We start from the raw sequence: 21,237 nt of genomic DNA on the forward strand, positions 1-21,237 counted from the left end.
AGCCACTTGAGGGGGTGCATTACTGTGATTTTATCACCTTTCCTGTGGTAAAATCACAGTAATGCACCCCCTCAAGTGGCTTATTGCTTTTATAAAACAGCGGCCAACATAAAATATGATAAAATGTTCTGAAAATAATTTGGTAACACTTTCTATGAATGTCACCTTTGTAAGCATCTATAAACACATTCATAACATGTTATAATGCATTCATAAGGCATCAAACATGGCTATAAATATTTATAAAAATGCATTACATGTTATAGCCATGTTTATTATGCATTATGAATTGTTGACATATTACATTATAAGTACTGATCATAAATTATAAGAGCTCATAAGTCGTATTTGTCCGCTCTAAGTAAAGTGAAGCGTACTGTACTAAAGCCTCCTCCAGTGTTCAGAGTGAGGCTTCAAGTTGAAGTATTTACTGAAGGATTTACTGAAACACTAAAACATTCACAGTAAAGCACATTACAGGCTTCAAATGTCAGAGTTTAAACTAGAGCTGCCATCAGTGTTTTACCCAATGTGGGAAAGGTAATGTTCACCACCGTTAGCTTGGTATTTGTCTTTACGTTTTCCAAGCTGGGACTGACTTCTTTGGCACTGACATTATAACGTTATTAACACTGCTTATAATGCATTATATTAACAATTCATAATGTATAATAAACATGGCTATAAAGTGTAATCCAGTGTATCCATTTTTATAAATGTTTATAATCATGTTTATAATGTCGTATGAAAGCATTATAACATTTTATAAATGTGTTTATAGATGCTTACAAATGTGACATTCATAGAAAGTGTTACCAATAATTTATTATTAATAATAATCGACATAAGTACTTCGCCAAGAAATGTCGTTCCTTTAGAAAACGGCAGTTTTAAACAAAACTCCAGCTGCCCTTTACGACGTGTGAAAATTCCATGAAGAATGGACCAACAGAAAAAAGACCCAAATAAAGATGAAACTGTAATTCATTTGTGTTCCGTTGTGTTCAGAGTAAAGAAGAGGTTCAAGATGAAGAAGAAATGATCACCGTATTCTGAAGAACAGAGCACTGACCATCCTCCTGTGCGTCCGGCGGCCACTGCAGCACTTTTACACTTATTTTTTAATCCTTGGAGAGGCTGGACACGTTCTGCACTCAGAACTGTTTTTAAAAGACTGTACATTTATATATTTGATGTATGAAGTGTTTGAAATATAAGCAGCCACTTCATAAGTAGACTTTATTGTTTATTACAGTTACAGAATTACTGTGAAATCACAATGTGGAGCAAAGTAAGGAAGTGAAAAGCACACATAGCTACAGTAATGTCTCGTTTATTATGAGTATTATTTCTTCAGGTATCAGGGAAGAGAAAGTGGATCTTTCTTACATTTACAAGCAAACACTGTATAGTAAATCAATCAACTGTATATTTACATACTGTCAAATGATGTAATCTTTCTTTTATTTGTGAAACATTGAATCAGCAGACTGAATCACAGCTGTCTAAGATCACACTACTGTAAATAAGCATTTACCTCACATATAAACACATTACGACCAGGTTTCTCTATGGAGCACAACAAAACGAAGGAAGAGAAAGGTTTAATATCTGGGCCTCTTCACCTCCACCCTGAAACAGAGACATTACAAATGTTAAAGGCACATTAATCACAATGAGAGAAGCGGGTTTGGATTAATAAAGCATGTTTATCAGTTTGTTTTTATCTTCAGTTTTAAGTTATTGGATATTACAGTCCTCCTCACTGCTGCCTGTTAAAACCTCTCTCAACCTCAGCCTACACCAGGGGTCGCATGCCAAATGTTAAGAAGAGCAATTTATTCCTTTTAACAAAATCAAACCACCTTGGGAGCCACAACATTATATGTCCATTATGTGTTGATGTACTAGTGTAGGCTAAAAATATAAACGAAAGCGCAGACTTACTTTGCTCTGCTTTAAGCTTTAGCTCAGCTATAGCCGCTGTTCTCACATCTCAGGCAGGAAACTTTTCCACAAAAGTAGAACAGTTTCTTGTAAAATGTCTCTTAACATTCAAATTTTTACGAGGCTGAAGTCGCGTCTCATTCGCCAGCTTCTTGTCTGAATTTTCCCGTTCCACCTTAAATGGTGCCTGAGGCGGCAGAATGTTACTGCTGCACCTTTTAAGGTGAAACGAGAAAATTCGAAGAAGAAACTGACTTTGCAACTTGAGAGTTTCTTGTTCAGAATAAACGTATCCGGAAACCAGCTGGAGTGATTATAAATGCAAATAAGTCCATTCATCTCCAAATTATCGATGTTCATCTTAAATCTCTCTCTTTGCCGTTTCGTTAGCTACTAGCTAGGCGAGACTGTTGTCTGTGTTGCTATGGTGACCAGCAGTCTGTGCTGATCTTCAGGGTTAAAGGGTGAATTACCAGTTCTACATTAACTCCAGAGTTTAAGACCATTTACTGTTAAACTGTGTTGAACGATCAGCAGAGCTTTATTTTACTGTAAAGGAGGATTATTTTATTTTTACCTACAAATCTAATTCAGCTGTGGAGCCACAACAGGGCAGTAAAAGAGCCGCATTCTGCCGAAACCCTACCTACACAATTATTCTCAACAGGTGAGGCACTGAACAGGCAGAGTGTCACTAAGAGTCAACATGTGTGATCTAAACGCATATTAAGCAGGACGTTTCTTTTGGATAGAGGGAGAATTGAGAAAGATACTGACCCATCAGCCTCCATCTTCTTCCTCTTTTCGATGATCTGAGGACGAGACAAAAACAAAATACATTGTGTAACTATACATGTATAAATCAAACTAGTGTGTGTATATTATATATATATATATATATATATATATATATAAATATAAAAATGATAATGGACTCAGTTTACATTTTCTTACATTAATTTATCCCCTGAAGTTGGTTTATTACATGTGTGTAATTTGGGAGAATAATGTAATATAACAAAGAGAACATAGTGTAACAATGCATAGAAGCATATAGTCTAATAATGCAGATAACAAAGACAGTTTATAATGCATATAATTTTAAGAGTGTTGTGTAATAACGTAATGTAAAGAGCATATAGTGTAATGATGCATATAATATAAAGAGCATAAAATACTGTAATGATTCATCATTAAAGACTGTAGTCTAAATGTATATAATGTACAGAGCATATCATCGCCGTCAGAACAAAACATAATATCTCCAAAACAGTAACTTTACAGGAGAGGGAAAAAAAAATGTTCTTAAGTTTTAATGAAAGTTAATGAAGAAAAAATTTATTTCAAATAATTTTGGATCATTTCTACTGGTAAATTCAACAAGAAACTTTGACTCAACGTAAAGGGCAGCTAGAAAGTTCAAATTACATCAACAAATGAAAAACATCAAAAATAGAGATACAAGATTTTGTCCTGACAGCAATGATATAGAGCATATGGTGCATTTACAGAACACTTACAGCGCTGATTTTTTTCCACTGCCTGTCCAGCTCTGCCTTCTCGTTGGTTTCTTTGAAGCGGCGAGTCTTCCTTCCCTCGGACATCTTTATTCCGTACTGGAAAGCTGCCCTAGAGGGGAAAAACGCAATGAAAGCTTTGCTGTCGATGTCTGAATAGAGTAGAGCGCTGCTGTTCTATAGCAAGAGCGTGAGCAGGTGTGTGTGCAGGTTTGGTTGCCTACTTTGGTAGAGCCTCTTTATTGTTCATGTAGTCGCTGTACTCCTCCTGAGTGTCAAAATCCCAGCGACCCAGAGGCCCCTTCTTATTACCCTGCACAAAAACAACAAAGAAAATCTTCAGCATCACAGAAAAGTAACCTCTCAGCCATAAAGCCAGTGATGAGGGCTGCAACGATTAGTCAACATCATTAGTCCATTATTAGTCAATAACATTGACTGTTAAGAGGGATTTATATAGTTGACGCATAATTCAACAAATGCTCTCTATAATGTTCATATGATCCACACAGTAACTGACAGACTGTAATACACTACAGGAAGTGTAGGGGGCGATATGGCTTCTACTGTTTCATTTAAAAAGCCTCTATAATGTTCATATGATCCACACAGTCATTCTGACAGACTGTAATACACTACAGGAAGTGTAGGGGGCGATATGGCTTCTACTGTTTCATTTAAAAAGCCTCTATAATGTTCATATGATCCACACAGTCACTCTGACAGACTGTAATAGACTACAGGAAGTGTAGGGGGCGATATGGCTTCTACTGTTTCATTTAAAAAGCCTCTATAATGTTCATATGATCCACACAGTCATTCTGACAGACTGTAATACACTACAGGAAGTGTAGGGGGTGATATGGCTTCTACTGTTTCATTTAAAAAGCCTCTATAATGTTCATATGATCCACACAGTCACTCTGACAGACTGTAACACACTACGGGAATATAATGCAAAGTATAAACATGGGGATATAAAAACAGCTCACCTGGTCCATCTTACTGTAGTCCACCTCTTCATCACTGTCTACAGCCAAATCATCCATTCTACATATAAAACACACATTTTAAGACGTTTTTAAAATATTCTCTCGCCTCCTCAGTACAGTTTCCACTTCAAAAATCGCTGAACTGTTCTTCTGTTTTGACAGTTGCAAGCAACAAATCACACTGAACAGGTTCATCATCTCTGCTATAAATATATGCATACTGTACTTTTTTAAAGTACATTATATGATCAGCTAAACAGTTCACCAATCTTATAACGCACCATTTAAATCCTAATGCAAAACTGGTACAGTATGGTGACTATAAAGGGTCCATGTTCTACGTCATTTAATTTTTCTCACTGAGGTCTACGTATAATGTTTGTGTGGTTTTATATACCAAAACCAGTCATAATTCATTTTTCCATGATAATTATTCAAACTCTGTGTTGTTAAGATTACTATCTGTAAACAAGCTCTGTTCTAAATTGGCTTCCCTGTATTGTTTGTTCAAAAGTTCAAATAACTGCTATAAACTGTATGCTGCAAGAATGCTCTTCCTTTTGAAGAGGGCAAATGGGCGGGGCTAAACTGCAGAAGGCCAATTGTAAATATGATATATGTAACTATGTACATGGTTGTGATATCACAGGCATAATGAATTAAAAAGGGTTTAGGCAGCCTGGTTTAAATATATGGGCTGTATTTAGTAACTCAAACTCCTATTTCACTCATAAAGCAAAGGAAAATAAGTGTTCTCTTGATAAAGAAAATAAACAGGCAACTTTTATTTTTGCAGCTTGTGGTTTGCTGCTGGTTGACTCACGTGGCAGGGTAGCACTCAGCGTAGCTGTTGGACATGCCGAAGAAATCTCCCAAGTGCTTCTTCTCCTCGCGCCTCGTCCCAGCTGTGTTCAGCAGTTAAAGATGTACAAACACAAACCAAACAGAAAACGCAGACTACAGACCTATCAGAGCAGACAGAGACTGTCTGGGTCCAGATTACACCGTCCACCAAAAGTCTGGGGACGCAAAGCAAAATGAGGGCCCGTACTACGAAACCTTAAAATCTCACCGACAGTCACTCAGGTCTGCAGACATTAAGCACAGTCAGTCTCGGGTCAAGCATTTTGCATCTTGAATTAAAGTACTCACAATGAGATTCACTGAAAAACGGCAGTACAGAAGTCTAAAGAATGTCACCTGAATGTCTGACACGCTTCAAATGTTCGCGTTTCAGTCAGACATCGTGTCAAACCCAGGCTGAGAACCCAAACGGCTCCGTACTCCCTAGCTAAATAGTGAGCTGTGTAACATTAAGTTTAGAAATTCTAGCTTCTGCTGTCAAATAGTGACCGCCTGTCGAGTATGAATGTGGATGAACCCCAATTGACATTTTTAGCGATATTTTTCTCTGTTGGGCTGCAGGAGTCCGTATTTAAATTTCTACGTAGTGCACTATGTAGGGAGCAGGGAGCTGTTTGAGATTCAGCCCCAGTGTGAGAAAAGTGGCGTCGTCAGTCTGACAGAAGACTCGCGGTGGTAAATTGGTGACCAAAAAGTCCTTATAAACAAAGTATTTGCCTTAAACAGTGCTGTGTTATTCTATGTTCACTGTTACACGAAAAAAGTTAATCATGAAAATCATGAAATGTCTGCAGTAAAGTACAGAGGATGGGCGACCGAATGTTCTTCTCATTCAGCGGTCAATGGCTGCTTAGCAAAGACACCGTACTCTAAAGAAACTATATTTCTTGGCGGAATACTTGTTTATTTCGATTATTATTGATAATAACTTAAATAATTATTCAAAACACCCTGTATTTGAATATATTTTATGTTGGCCACCATTTTATAAAAGTAATAAGCCACTTGAGGCTGTGAGTTACTGCGATTTTATCACGGGGAAGGGAGTTTTACTCTGCTTCGCGTCGTGCCGAAAAACACCCTCCACAGTGAAAAAATCTCAGTAACCCAGAGCCTCTCGTGGCTTATTGCTGTAATATACATCAGTAAACTTTATTCTAATTGGCTGTGCTCATTAAAAAAATAAATAAATAAATAAATAAATAAAAAAACAGTCCAGACTAAAACACTCCTTTTATCTTTAGAGTGAATGGACGGAGCTAAACCGCTGTAGGGTGAACGGGTGGATATCTGTTGCCCTTTTAAGAAAGCACTGTTTTTGCCGTTATCTTCTCACATATGAATTGAGGAGTAAACAGTATGTTTCTAAAACAGTATGGGCTTGTTAACAAACGTTCACATACATCAAACTCTTATTTCAAAAAAGTGAGACTTTGTTTCATAATATGGGCCGAAAGTTATATATAATTTATGAAGAAAAGTGGTAAGCGTCTCCTCTAGGCAGCCAAAAAAATAAATGAAATAAATATCAGTTAGAACAGAGTGGATGTGCAGCAGGATTTCCTGCGAAAGAGGTGCTCAAGCCAAGATGAGCAGGAAATCTAAAACCCTGAGCGGAGTGGGAGCCGAGTAATTACAGAACGTTTTGTTCTCCGCTCCACTCACATTAAGCTGCATGCTTACAGAAAAGGAAAGGATATGTTTCCTGCCAGTGTGTCGCTGCAGCTCCTGCAAACTTCTCATTGATGAGTTTAATCTGATCCTTCACTGATCCTGGACCTGTGCAGACAGCAAGGAGTGAGGAGAGAAAGTGGCAACAGAACCCAGAAGAACCAAATCAGACATACATGTCTACATCATAATCTGCCTCAAACCCTGTGGAGTTGCTCCACATTCCATAACAGACTTTATTATGAGGATTATTAGTACAGTGCTCAACACTCCACACATTTTGAGGCACGAAGCTTTAGGCTACGTTCACATTACCGGGTTGAAGTGGCACAAATCCGATTTTCTGCCCTAATGTGACTCAGATCTGATGTTTTCAGAGCTGTGTGGACACAAATCTGATCTTTTCAAACCGACCTGTGCCACTTTCATATGTAGTCCTAGATCGGATAAGTATCTGATTCGTGGCCTTGCGACCTTAATGTGGCGCTCAGATCAGAATTCATGTGCTTTTTTCCGCTGCACTGCGCCATCATTCAGCGTTACCATGGCAGCAGCGCCGAACAGAAGTTAAAGCCTGTAAACGGTGGAAAAGCAGCTCATCTCACCTTTTTCTCCTTCGTCTCGCTCTAATAATGAAGCTGAGAGCTGATCAGAGTTAATGATCTTCTCAGCGAAGCTCGTTCTGCTCGTTAGTTTGTGCTGATGATGAACGTGATTCATTAATGTGACGTTACTGAGTAGGTTGTGAGCATGAGGGTCATTTCAGGACGCCGGTTCGTTCACATCAATGACCGATTTAAATCACTTACCTAAACGAGTGTGAACCATCGTGTCAGAGAGATCGGATTTGAGCAAAAAAAAATCGCATTTGAGCAACGAGGCTTGTAATGTGAACGTAGCTAAATTCCATGTTTTTGATGAATTTCTAAAACTATGTTCACATTACATGTGCTTTTTTTCCACTGCGCGTGACCATCATTCAGCGTTACCATGGCAGCAGCGCCGAACAGAAGTTAAAGCCTGTAAATGGTGGAAAAGCAGCTCATCTCACCTTTTTCTCCTTCGTCTCGCTCTAATAATGAAGCTGAGAGCTGATCAGAGTTAATTATCTTCACATATAGATCAGATTTGAGCAAAAAATCTAATTTGAGCAACGAGGCTTATAATGTGAACATAGCCAAAGATGGCTTCCAATTCGCCAGCTTGAAACTGCTGCACCATTTAGGGCGGAACAGAAAATCTGAATAAGAACCAATCAACCTTTATTTAAACTCAGAATACATTGAGGGAGACCCTCATTTACAATGTTACCGAGTAATACAGGAATCAGAGATTGAGAAGTTGTACATTAAAAAAAATAAATCAAATGCAATAATTAAATAATACAAATCATAAAAGTAAAACTTAATAATAAGAAGGCATCAATAAACTGTTAAATGAATAAACGAAGTTGGTGAACAGAAAGCTAATTTCACTAATATGTTTGAAGAAAGCATGTGATGATTTAGCCATGCAGTTAGCACTATGCTAACTAGAGGGTTGTAATGGTTCATTACTTGTTAGCTACATTAGCCTCGTATTACCAGTGCTAACACTAAAGAAGCAAACTTCAGACACCAAACAGGTCAGGTCAACTACATTTAAGGGGGGGGAAATGAGTAAATCTGTATTGCTGGATTATCAATTTAGACTACAGGAAAGGCCAATCAAGCACCAGCAAATTATTATTACACAGCTATTACTCAGGAGTAACAGCAGATATAAAAGAGCTGCTAACTTGTGCATGTTTGCACAATTTGAAATAAATACTATAAAAAAAAGAGAACAAAATGTACTCAAAATACTAAATATCACAAAAAAACTGGCAGCAAAAAACTGATCAGGAAAACATGACTAAACATACATGTAGTCTCTTAAAAGAAGAACTATTTAGACACTTACCTTTATCAATGTCAACAACCTGTAGAAAAGAAGAAGAAACGATGAGCTCATACGAAGTAGAGCACTCACTGTTCAATGACATTTGTCTGCATGTTTTAGTTTATTATTCTCTTTTCTTTTTATTTGCTGAATCCCAACATACTGCGTAAGAAAGTAAAACAAAATATAAAATGTGCCACAGCTTTTGCACAAGCCACATTCTGTTGAATTTTTCGCCCGAATATGTGATAATACTTATCTGGAGCTGTTATTGATCAGGACAATCACAGCATTCTGACTGATCAGTATTTTAAAAGTCAGTATCACTAAAGTCAATATCAAACTGTTTTAAGCAATCACTGTTATATGAAAACCTCTTTTACAGCATTTGAACACACTGCTCTTTGCACTTTATGTTTAATAAAACAACAGAAATTATCTTAAGCTCTTTAACTCCTTGGGACCACCGGGGGTTCCAAAACGCACTTAGTCATATTCTTTACTTCATAACTTTCATATTTTATAAGCTACATTCTAAAGGTGGGGGTCGTATCAGAGCTGTAACTGTCTTCTTTCCAGTCAAATAGATGGGTGATGTCATTAAAACCCTTATAATAAAATAAGCTGAACTTTTTTTGTTCTACTGAAAGTCGACCCATTTTTCCACAAATCTGGGCTATAAACTATAAACAGATGGCGTCTCTTCAGTGATCTGCTCTGTATAAATTACTTTTATAAAAAAATATATAATTATATAAAAATTACTTTTATAGAAAAAGAGCATCTAAGATTTTTGGCTTTCAGCAGTAAATTGTAAGCATATAGCAATACGTGCATGACCATAAAACACATTTTCTGTTCATTTGAGGTGAGCTTTTACAAAAAAATAAATAAATAAATAAAAAATTACATTTATTACACACATTTACTAAATAATTTGCCTTACGATTTGGGCATGTAAATTCTGATGGGAAAACCGAAATATACCTACGAGCATAAGTGGTCAAACTACCTAGAACAAAATCTCTTTACATCACAGTTACGAATGTTTTTTTCTTTTCTCATAAAGTTACTATTTCAGAGATTCCAGTGTTTCCATCATCATCATCCTCACCTCATCATCAGCTCGAGGTTTCTCGAAGTAGCTGTGACTGTGCTGCCTTTTCTCTTCTTCTCTCTCCCGTTCTCTCTCTCTCTCCCTCTCCCGATCCCTCTCTCTCTCCCTCTCTCGGTAACGCTCCTTCTCTTTCTCCCGTGTAGGTTTGGAAGTGGATGGGATGTAGTCTCCGATATCATCAAAGATACTGAAAACAGAGGATCAAACAGCTGGGGGGTCATTTACAGCTACAAACAACCCTTACATTGAAACAAAAGTCATAAATCAAAAGTCATGATGAAAACATGGAGGTTGTTTAAGGTTTTGGCAAAACAACAGGACTGCAGGTGGGAATATAAACTCAGCTGAGACACAGTGAGTGGAAAACAGGCTAAGGCCCTACAGGAGCTGGATTAGTTTAATCTGGGGAGGTGCTGTAATTTGATCCACGATTTTAATCCAGTATGAATCTGCAACGTCTGCAGTTTTTATAGTCTGCTAAGAAATAATTCTGGACTTAATTACCTTCTATAACTGCCTGAACTCAGAGCTCCTTCAGTAACAGCAGTCCTGCTCGAATCCACATCACAATAATGTAATAAAACCAAGTAACAGAAAACGACACCGCCCTTTTTTTTCTTTTCTGTGACCTGAAGACGAGGCTAACAGCTAAAATTGAACTTGATTTGACCCAGTACCCCAAGCCTCTAGTTCATCACAACACTACCGAAATCTACAGCATTTTTGGAGACGGCCGAATTACAAAAAGACAGTGGTTTTCTGTCTTTTGGGCGGCATTTAGTATGTTGAATGAATCCACTTTACTAGCCTAATGCTAATCTATGTGCCATTTAGCTGCACAATTTTTTTATTTATTTATTTTATTTATTATTTGCACCAGAAGGTACAGTAAATACAAACAAAAAACAACAACAAAAAAGGGAAAGTGTGTGCAGGGAAAGTAAAACAGAAAGGGGTTGGACAAAGTACTTTCCATCAAGGAAAAAAATATGATTAAATTTGATTAATAAAAAACAAACAGATAAAAATCACAAAACACATACTAACAGAGTGAGTCGACGTGTTTTCCCCTTTTTTTTTTTTTAAACTGATGAGAGCTGTTTTAGATGAGGTGGTAGGCAGTTCCAAATTGACGGTCCTCGACAATGCAGCGTTATTGCTGGAAGTGCGACACCTGATGCATAATTATGACGTAAACGTCCCTGCGCTGCTGTTTCGATCCGCGCTATTTGGGATCGTTTGAGGAAATTACACAGATCCTTTTTTCCACCGCACGAATCGACCCACCGAATCACTGACAAATTACATTACCCGACCTCCTCCGGGAAAACTAATCCAGCTCCAATAGGGCTTAAGAATTTCACTAATTAAATAATTAGCACCGACATAATTTATCATTGAAACATTCATCCATCATCCTTATACCCTGAAGAATATGAGTCAGATAACTCTAGCAGTTGTATGCTCGCTGTAATTCATATATGGATTTTAGTGTGAAACAGATTTAAATAGCGAAAAAAAGAATGTATACTGGTATCAGTATCTGCCACAAAAACATGTTAATTATCGTTTATCATTATTGACTCCCTACAATCCCTACAATAGGAGAAACTTCAGAAAACAAACTGTTCAGAAATCACTGCCTGCAGCTGACCTGTATTGTGCATCAGCCTGAAGGAGTCTGAAACACTCCTTATAACTTCAGGAATAATGGGCGGGGCTAAACCACTGCAGGCTTAATAGGTGAATATAAGTAAATATGTTGTTTTTGTGAAAGAAGCAGTGGATTCAAAACAGTACGTTTTGTGCAGTTTAGTGTCCAGTGTCGTATGAAGTGAACAGTATGTTTTGAAACTTTAACAACGTTTGGAAACTACAGTGAACTCTTCCATCAAAAAAAACAAGAAAAACTGAGGTTTACATGAGATGGGCTCTTCAACACAAATTATTAAATAAGCAGTACTCACTTTAAGTCGGCTTCTGCAGCTTTCCGCTCATCCAGTTTTCCTGGAAGCAGAACAAACAGAATCAATACCCAAAAACTACATATACAACTTGTGATTTAGATAAAAATATGAAGGGTCGTTATCAGCTCACCTTTGTCCTTCTTCTTCAGTTTCTTGTTGCGAGTGCCCTGCCTCAGATACGACAGGATCTGGGTGAGTTTGCTGATGACGATGTCATTGGTGGTCAGTGTGGTCTGAGCCTGGGAGAGAAAACACACATTAGATCTATTTAGATAAAGATATGTCCCAAAAGCTTGTGTACTACACCTTGTCTATGTCGTAAGTTTATTTGTCTTACACTGCGGTTGCAACATATGTCCATTTCCAATCATAGGCTACATTGCAGGTAAAGAGCAGATGCACATGCACTCAGGGTCTTTAAGGGTCCTGCAGTTGTGCATGTCAGTATTTTTTTAATCATAAACATGGTGTTACTAAAGTTCAATAAGACAGCATGTTGGAAATGAAAGCAAGGCTAGAGGTCAGTAATTTGATTGCTGTGATTGTGATGTACACTGTGATATACTGTTCTCCCAAAAACAACATTCATTTGCCATTGAAAACCTTTTAATTTAGTTAGGACACTTAAAAGGCCCATATGCTACATTTTTCTTCATTTATAGGTCATAAATTATTTTAACATTCTTTCCAATTTTTCCAATCTCTCTTTATTCATTAGAATTAAACAATGTTTCTGTTACTGTGACTGATATGTTAATGAGCTTTGTTATCATACTGAAACACTCGTGACATCACAGAATAGACACTCTATAGCTGTGTCTGTGTCCTTCTTTTCCATGGCAACAATGGTCCCAACGGGTGGATCCTTTGCTAGCCAACATATCCCGAGCTTCACTGCATGCTGACGAGCATTTGAGAACATGGCGGCGTCAGCAGAGGAGCGAATGGCGGCCGAGGAGTCACTTTAAATGTAAGTGTTGGGTTTAAACTGAGGCGAATAGCTAAATATACAGATGTTAAAAAACCTAATCTCATTACTTGCCGGCGGTGAAGGATCTCCTGCTCTAATAAATGGGAAAAAAAAAAATTAAAATCAGTTTCTGGCTCCATCTTTAAAGAACTTTAAAAGGCGCAGCGTTTTGTGAACCTCGTATCTCCAAAATGGTAACTTTACAGGAGAAGGAAAAAACAGATTTTACTTTTAATGTAAGTCAATGGAACCAGACTTTTTTCCAAGTAATTTTTGGCTGTTTCTTTACGTCCATTCATCATGAAATTTGCATACAATGTAAAGGACAAGAGGTATTTTCAAATTATGTAAAAAAACTGGACAAAAAAAAAACAACAAAAATGGAGATACGAGGTTTTCTTCCGACAACAGCGATACACAGACTCTATGCACCAGGGAGTGAACGGTATGTTTTGAAACTTTAACAGTGTTTACAAATGGCATCAAACTCGTACTGCAAAAATCCAATTTTCCATGATATGGGTCCTTTAAACAATAATGTAACTCTCCAACACATTTTGGGCAACGTGTGCAGGTAGACCTTCGAGAGGGAGCCGGAGGACCATTAGTGGAGAGAGGGTAATGACACCTTGTCCTCTGGCGCCCCCTTGTGGCCAGATTAACTAAGCTCCTGGTTGCCAGAGCTACTTTCAGACCATCCTATACGGTTTTCGGGAAGTACTTAGGCTGAATATGTTTTGCCAGGACCCATCAACCCTGACTAGAGTGGATCGGAGGGTCCGAGGCTGAGCGATCGTGGGGTTTTGTACCTCCATGGTTGGGCAGTCTGCTTTGCTGCGGATCACAGTGGTGGGGATATCTGTGTCTGCGTATTCATCCTCCAGATCCACCACGTACGCCATGCGGCCCGGCAGAAACAGCTCGTTACGCTCCATCTGACGGCCTTTAAACAGGATACGGTAAATGTTCCTTCCTGTAAAGACACAGAATTAGCAGTTTTCCTCGTCACACACTGAGGACATCTAAAATAAGACAAGCCACACCTTCTGTTAACTTAAACACGTGTAAATCTCTGTCCTCAGAACGATCTGATTTGATTATAATTCTTCAGAAAATGATTCAGTGCGTCAAGAAATCTTAAATTTTGTGACAATTTAATTATGTTGGTAAAATTAATTACTTTTAAAACTCACTTTGTGAATACAGAAATGTAACTGAATTAACTATTTACACAGTAGTGCAATATAAACAAATCTTTATTTTTACATTTGAAAAGAGACCTTTTATTTCAGTTTAGATGAATTAATGCAGACTTAACTGAGTAATATTATTAACCCTAATAATGGCTTGTAATATTCCGAAATTGATTAATTTGAATCATTTAAGAAAGATGGTGCGTTTTCATATCCAGAGACTCACCAAGACGGGTCTTGAACTCGATCTTTTGCTCAGGATCTTCATCTTTCCTGTAAAACACGAAGCCAGTGAATAGGGCTGAATAACGATCAGATTTGAAATGCTGAAGATGAAATGCTGCTCTGTGCTGTATTCTGTCATGGTTTCAGACATACTTCACTTCTTTCTGTACTTTCTCTATCATGTCCTCCTCCTCTCTCTCCTTACTGGTGATTTCAGCTCTCACCTGAAAAACAGAAGATCATTTTTAATAAAAACACTTAAGTAATTAGTGTGGTCTTGTTAATTTCCACACTTGCACGCTTTATGAGAAAGTCAATAACATCAACGTTTAGCTGCAGCCTATCATACATATAATGTTCTCACACTAAGTTAAGGTGATAAGTACTCTGTCTGAACAGTTATACACATTTATATGGTTGTCTATTAGTCCAACTAGAAACAAACTGGGGAACAAGACATCAATTTAAAATTTAATTTAATTGGTGGGGCGCCAAGGCATAAGGACACCCACCATGGAACAGAGCAGCAAAGTATATTTCAGAACAGAGCAGAAAAAACGTATATTTTAGTGAAAAGTCTAAATTCCCCAGTTTCCCCCTCTTTTCCCCCAAATGTCGTTTACCAACCAAGACATGTTTACTGTCTGATGTTTCTAGCACTGGAGCAACAAGGTTTGACTAGGCCCTAGTCAGCAGTCCCCGCTCTGATCTTGTGTTTAGTAAGTGATTTTTAACGTCTTATCGACCAGGGTATATTTTGGTTTTTCCATCTGAATTTACATGACCAAATCATAAGGCTAATTATTCAGTAACTGCATGAATAAATGTAAATTTTTATTTTATTCATTTTTTTTTTTAAAGTTCCCCTCAAATTAACAGAACATGTGTTTTATGATCACACATATTGCTATATGCTTACAATTTACTGCTGAAAGCCAAAAATCTTAGACGCTCTTTGTATTATTTCATAAAAATAATTTTTACAGAGCAGATCACTGAAGAGACGCCATCTGTTTATAGTTTATAGCTCAGATTTGTGGAAAAATGGGTCGACTTTCAGTAGACAAAAAAATTGTGAGCTCAGCTTCTTTTATTATAAGGGTTTGAAATTACATCACCCATCTATTTGACTGGAAAGAAGACAGTTACAGCTCTCATATGACCCCCACCCTTTGAATGTAGCTCATGAAATATGAAAGTTATGAAGATTATGACGAATTGCGTTTTGAAACCATCTGTGGTCTCAAGAAGGTTAAGCTTTAACTTGCCTTCTGCAGCAGGGCGAAATCCAAACCCTTCACCAAGTGAGTGTGCTCCATGTCACCACCCAAGAACTTGGACTCCTGGATCAGCTGACGCCTTTTCTCTGCTGCTGATTTATCTCTGTGAAATCAGGAGAGCGCACGTAAGTTTAACACACTCACTCTTCTTTAACTCGCTGCTTTACTGTAGCTAACAGTGACGCGTCTCTTACGCCTCTGCGGTTGGTCCCACTGCTCTGTAGTTTGCCGTAGTGCTGATGAGTTCAGTCTCCTCGTAATCTTTATTAACTCCATCTCTTCTCTCTCGAGCTCTGTCTCTGTACTTCTCCGCCAACTCCCGCTCTCTCTCCAGCTCCTGCTGCCGCAGCTTAGCGTAGTAACTGTTAAACAAGACAAAAAGAGCAGATGAGGAAAGCCAGACAGTCTTGATAATTCTCTTTAAAAAGAACATATATTGGGATTAAACTCACCTTTTCTTCTTCCTTCTGCGAGCAGCAGGGTCCTCATCTTCATTATACTCCCGGGGCATTCTGGGAACGGAGGAAGTACAGAAGTGGTTAAATATCAATCAGAGTGAAACGACTAATCAATGACTCTGATTAGTCAATGATTATGAATTATAAAAATAATCAACATGTCATTTGCCTCAAAGCAAAATCACTCTGTAATGTTGATATGATCCACTAGGGGGCGATACGGCTTCTATTGTTTCATTTAAAAAGCTCTATAATGTTCATATGATCCACACAGTCACTCTGACAGACTGTAATACACTACAGGAAGTGTAGGGGGCGATATGGCTTCTACTGTTTCATTTAAAAAGTGCTCTATAATGTTCATATGATCCACACAGTCACTCTGACAGACTGTAATACACTACAGGAAGTGTAGGGGGCGATATGGCTTCTACTGTTTCATTTAAAAAGCCTCTATAATGTTCATATGAACCACACAGTCACTCTGACAGACTGTAATACACTACAGGAAGTGTAGGGGGCGATATGGCTTCTACTGTTTCATTTAAAAAGTGCTCTATAATGTTCATATGATCCACACAGTCACTCTGACAGACTGTAATACTCTACAGGAAGTGCAGTACTTACTCATGATGGCGGGATTTTGAGGGCGGAGCTGAGGAGGGGGCGGCACGGGGGGTCATCAGCAGCTTCCGGAAGTCTTCATTGGTCAGCTTGGCTCTAAATATGACAAACAGATCATAAGATTCAGTCCTGTAACACAACAGAATGAATTCAGTGGCGATGCTACACCACAGTGACTGTGCTTTAGTGTTGATAGTGCACGGATTTCCACATCTATCGGGGCTAAAAAGGTAGATAAGGGGTGGGGCTTATGGCATCTGAATGCATCCTGTATAGTTCATTGCACAACTGCACAATTTGGCACAAAAACATGCTAAGTTGCAATCCTTCGTTTTGAAATGAAAATGTGTATTTATCTGAGCCAAATCAACCTGCGAGGAATTTAATTAGAATTCTGCATAATCAAGACATTTTTAACACAAACTATCAAAAATCAAGTCAAAAACTTGACCTAAAATTCTTATCAAACCTGAAAATGTACAGCCCACCAGAGCCCACTAGTTTGTTTAAAGCACATTTCACACCAGACGTGGCAACCGCACCACATAAAGAGCTGCGCACTGCCACACGCAATACGCTCCTATATTAATCATTGTGGCCTTTTACACCGGCTGCGTGCGTCATGTGGCACCGCAGCAGTAACATGTGTGAAGGGCAAAAATATGCTTTGGGTCTATTTCTGATGTGGGCCATGCACGGCATGCCAGCGGTTTCTATGCAGAAACAGTAAAGAAAAGCAATGTCTATGCCATAATATACAATATACACTGATCAGGCATAACATTCTGACCACCTCCTTGTTTCTACGCTCATTGTCCATTTTATCAGCTCCACTTACTATATAGGTGCACTTTGTAGTTCTACAGTTACAGACTGTAGTCCATCTGTTTCTCTGCATACTTTCCCTGTTCTTCAGTGGTCAGGACCCCCATGGACCCTCACAGAGCAGGTACTATTTGGGTGGTGGATCATTCTCAGCACTGCAGTAACACTGACGTGGTGGTGGTGTGTTACTGTGTGTTGTGCTGGTCTGAGTGGATCAGACACAGCAGTGCTGCTGGAGTTTTTAAACACCTCAGGGTCACTGCTGGACTGAGAAAAGTCCACCAACCAAAAATATCCAGCCAACAGCGTCCTGTGGGCAGCGTCCTGTGACCACTGATGAAGGACTAGAGGATGACCAACACAAACTGTGCAGCAGCAGATAAGCTATCGTCTCTGACTTTACATCTACAAGGTGGACTGACAAGGTAGGAGTGTCTAAAAGAGTGGACAGCAAGTGGACACAGTGTTTAAAAACTCCAGCAGCACTGCTGTGTCTGATCCACTCGTACCAGCACAACACACACTAACACACCACCACCACGTCAGTGTTACTGCAGTGCTGAGAATGATCCACCACCTGAGTAGTACCTGCTATATAGAGGGTCCATGGGGGTCCTGAGCACTGAAGAACAGGGTAAAAGGGGGCTAACAAAGTATCAGAGAAACAGATGGACTACAGTCTGTAACTGTAGAACTACAAAGTGCACCTATATAGTAAGTGGAGCTGATAAAATGGACAATGAGCGTAGAAACAAGGAGGTGGTCAGAATGTCATGCCTGATTGGTGTATATGAGTAATATACAGACAATACAGACATTTATATTATGTGAAAACGCAACACAAACAGCAACCGCTCTTGCTTTGTGACGTGTGTGTCGAGACTGGTGTGAAGTAACAAGCGTCGCGGAGCGGCTCCAGATTAACAGGCACGCCACGTCGCATCTGGTGTGAAATGGGCGTCAGATTAAGGTGGTGTCCTGCACTTCACCTGCACCTGAGTGACATCATTTCCAATTAAGTCATTCTGGAGCTGCATCACTGCAGTGAACCTGTACAGTGCAACTACAGCACTGGAGATATCAGATCACTGGGTTATCTGGGTGTTATGCCAAATACAGACAGTACAGTAAATGCTAAACTCACTGCAGCGATGAGCGATGATCCTCCACTTCATGGCCTTCCGGGGCCAGAGGGTTGGAGTACAGCTCAGCTGGAGGAGAGAAGAAAGACAGAAGCAAGGGATTTTATTTCAGACTGACATCCTGCTCTCTGAACCAGCCAGAAAATCCAGTAATGATGCTGACAGACACTTTCTGAGAGATAACTAATACTGATGTCTCCACAATGGCTGCAGGACAACACTACATGGTAAATAATAATAATAACAATAGTAATAATAATGAGAAGAAGAAGTTCAATTTATATAGCGCCTTTCACAAACCCAAGGACGCTTTACATAGTATCAAAAAAAAAATCTAGAAGACTAAAGAGAAGAAAAAAGGAAGGTTTTTAGCAGAGATTTGAAGATACTACAAAATACTATAATGCTAATCCTGAACTCTCACTGTGCAGCTAAACATTTACCTACCACTAACTAACCTATTAATGCCTATATCCGATATGTTGCGTCCATATGATACAAATTTGAAGAAATATTTCATATCGACTTAACTACGTGGCTAAAAAGTGAGCTTAATTTATCATTAACTTCATGGAACGACTAACTTTTAATATTTTTAATTTTAATCAAAAAGTGACTGTGAATACAAGTATCAAAATCAAAATGTAATCCAAAAAATAAAATCTAATTTTACTGTAAGATGTTAAGATTAAGATGTAAGATTCCAGTGTATAACAATATAAGTAACAATACATGTCATTACTTTAGACCAGGGGTGTCCACTCTTGTCCGCAAAGGACCAGTGTGGGTGCAGATTTTCGTTCCAAACAAGCAGAGCACTGCACTCGTTTAATCAGTCAGTCTCAGTCAAACTGATCTTGTGTGCTCCTGCTTTGTTGCAACGAAAACCTGCAGCCACATCGGCCCTATGCGGACAAGACTGGACACCCCTGCTTTAGACCAATAAAAGCAAGTTCTGTGGCACCACACTAAACTTAGCTGATGGAAATGAATAGGTTAATATGGAGTATTAAATAAGGATAAGTAAGGAAAAGCTCTGCGTTAATGCTGTATTTTGGTTATTTCCTTTTCTTCGCTTCTCTCTTACATAAATTACATGAACCATATTGCTGAAGCTAAAGTAGCTTATTCAAATTTTTCACCTTAAAGGGGAATTCCACCATTTTTTCCAAAGTTTCTGCATAATTCAGTGTGTGAGAGGTAAACAGAGAGATTCAGAGTGGTTTGGTGTGAAATGGTTCAGATGTCTTTACAGTGGTGGTGATAGGAACCAGGGGTCGCCATGACTACAACACAAATACAGACATTTTATTTACTATCCAGAACCACCAGTGAACCTACACGAGTCTTCTGAGTTTATATGGAATGGAAAAACTGTGGAAAATCTGGAACTATCTGGGAATATTTCGCCTTAGAAGGCTCTGAATTTGCCCCTCCACAATCAAAAGATTTTGGTTTTAAGGCCAGAATCTTCTCAAAACTATCCTAAAACAGTGTCTCAATCATCAGGCAGTGAATTCATAACCATTTCATGTAGTAACTTTCTGTGAGGGAGCTTTTAGAGCTGGACGTCTGGTTCCTATCACCACCACTGTGAACAGTTCTGACTCGGTAAGTTTATCTAGAACGGAGCGTTTCACACCAAACCACTCTGAACGACTCTGATTACATCTGAACCGTTTAATTATGCAGACATTTTGAAAAACTGGTGGAGTTTCCCTTTAAACAATGCAATTTAGCCAAGATGGAACGAGAAATTCGCATTAGAAGCCAGATAACTCGATTTTAAACAAAAGACTGCTAATTACACAAATACTAAAGACACTTTTAAACATTAATACGATGTTACAGCCATTCAGAGGGTTGTTTATCCTGTATTTTAGGAGTATGAAGCCCAACTTCAGCCTCATACTGTAGGTTAGCTAGTTAGCTTAGCGTCTTTAGCTTAGCATTACGGTAAACAACGCAAACAAACGCCTCGACTCAAAGTACATAAGTGCGATTCTGTCACCACTTACTTTCCCGTTCAGGCATTGCTGCGGCTGAAATCTCACTGCAGTCCGAATTTTATATCTTATTTCGCAGTTTTTCAACGGAAAGAGAGACAAAAACAACACGACTAGCTAAATGCGTTCGCAGCTTCTGCAGAGAGCCGCTGGTACTGCTGCCCCCTACAGCGCTGGAGGACGACTCACTCATCAAGAGGTGGGCGATACGGCAAAATGCAATATCACGATACTTTAGGAGGTTTTTTACGATACGTGATATGTTACGTGAGGTACGGAGCCCCGCTGGTGACATCCTGTATAAATGAAAATAATGCGTGGCCACGACTGAGTAAGGCGTGGGAATGAGATGATTAAGTCGTGAGATCACGGCTTACTAAGTTGCGGCCACGCATTAGGATCTCGTTCCCACACATTAATAAGGCGTGGCCACGCATTATTTTTATTCATATTAAGTATAAAATGTGAATATTTTTCTAAAGTAATAGATGATTTAAATTATAAACATTTACATAGAAG

The 21,237-nt window shown here is 38.7% G+C and overlaps 2 protein-coding genes across 3 annotated transcripts in view; one reads left to right on the forward strand and one right to left on the reverse strand.

Annotated features, from left to right (window-relative positions):
- LOC118819943 (arf-GAP with Rho-GAP domain, ANK repeat and PH domain-containing protein 1) overlaps positions 1 to 1,724 on the forward strand; it is a 50,568-nt gene extending 48,844 nt beyond the window's left edge. For both annotated transcript variants that reach the window (XM_036587962.1, XM_036587963.1), the window contains exon 24: positions 1,009 to 1,724. In XM_036587962.1, coding sequence (XP_036443855.1) covers positions 1,009 to 1,056 — 48 coding nt within the window. In that variant the 3' untranslated portion in view covers positions 1,057 to 1,724. The remainder of the gene's footprint in view (positions 1 to 1,008) is intronic.
- ik (IK cytokine) lies at positions 1,318 to 20,869 on the reverse strand. The gene is made up of 20 exons (XM_036587964.1): positions 20,731 to 20,869; positions 18,715 to 18,781; positions 16,749 to 16,841; positions 16,116 to 16,175; positions 15,858 to 16,025; positions 15,652 to 15,766; positions 14,537 to 14,607; positions 14,385 to 14,431; positions 13,775 to 13,938; positions 12,126 to 12,234; positions 11,996 to 12,035; positions 10,026 to 10,215; positions 8,933 to 8,951; positions 7,021 to 7,099; positions 5,280 to 5,363; positions 4,457 to 4,514; positions 3,689 to 3,777; positions 3,468 to 3,576; positions 2,725 to 2,759; positions 1,318 to 1,632 (listed from the first exon to the last, which is right to left on the reverse strand). The coding sequence occupies exons 1-20, from the start codon at positions 20,744 to 20,746 to the stop codon at positions 1,605 to 1,607; spliced, it is 1,641 nt and encodes a 546-aa protein (XP_036443857.1). The 5' UTR covers positions 20,747 to 20,869; the 3' UTR covers positions 1,318 to 1,604.
- Positions 20,870 to 21,237: the final 368 nt, after the last annotated feature.

This window comes from Colossoma macropomum, unplaced genomic scaffold (assembly GCF_904425465.1).
Source record: "Colossoma macropomum unplaced genomic scaffold, Colossoma_macropomum, whole genome shotgun sequence".
In the NCBI taxonomy this organism is placed as follows: domain Eukaryota; kingdom Metazoa; phylum Chordata; class Actinopteri; order Characiformes; family Serrasalmidae; genus Colossoma; species Colossoma macropomum.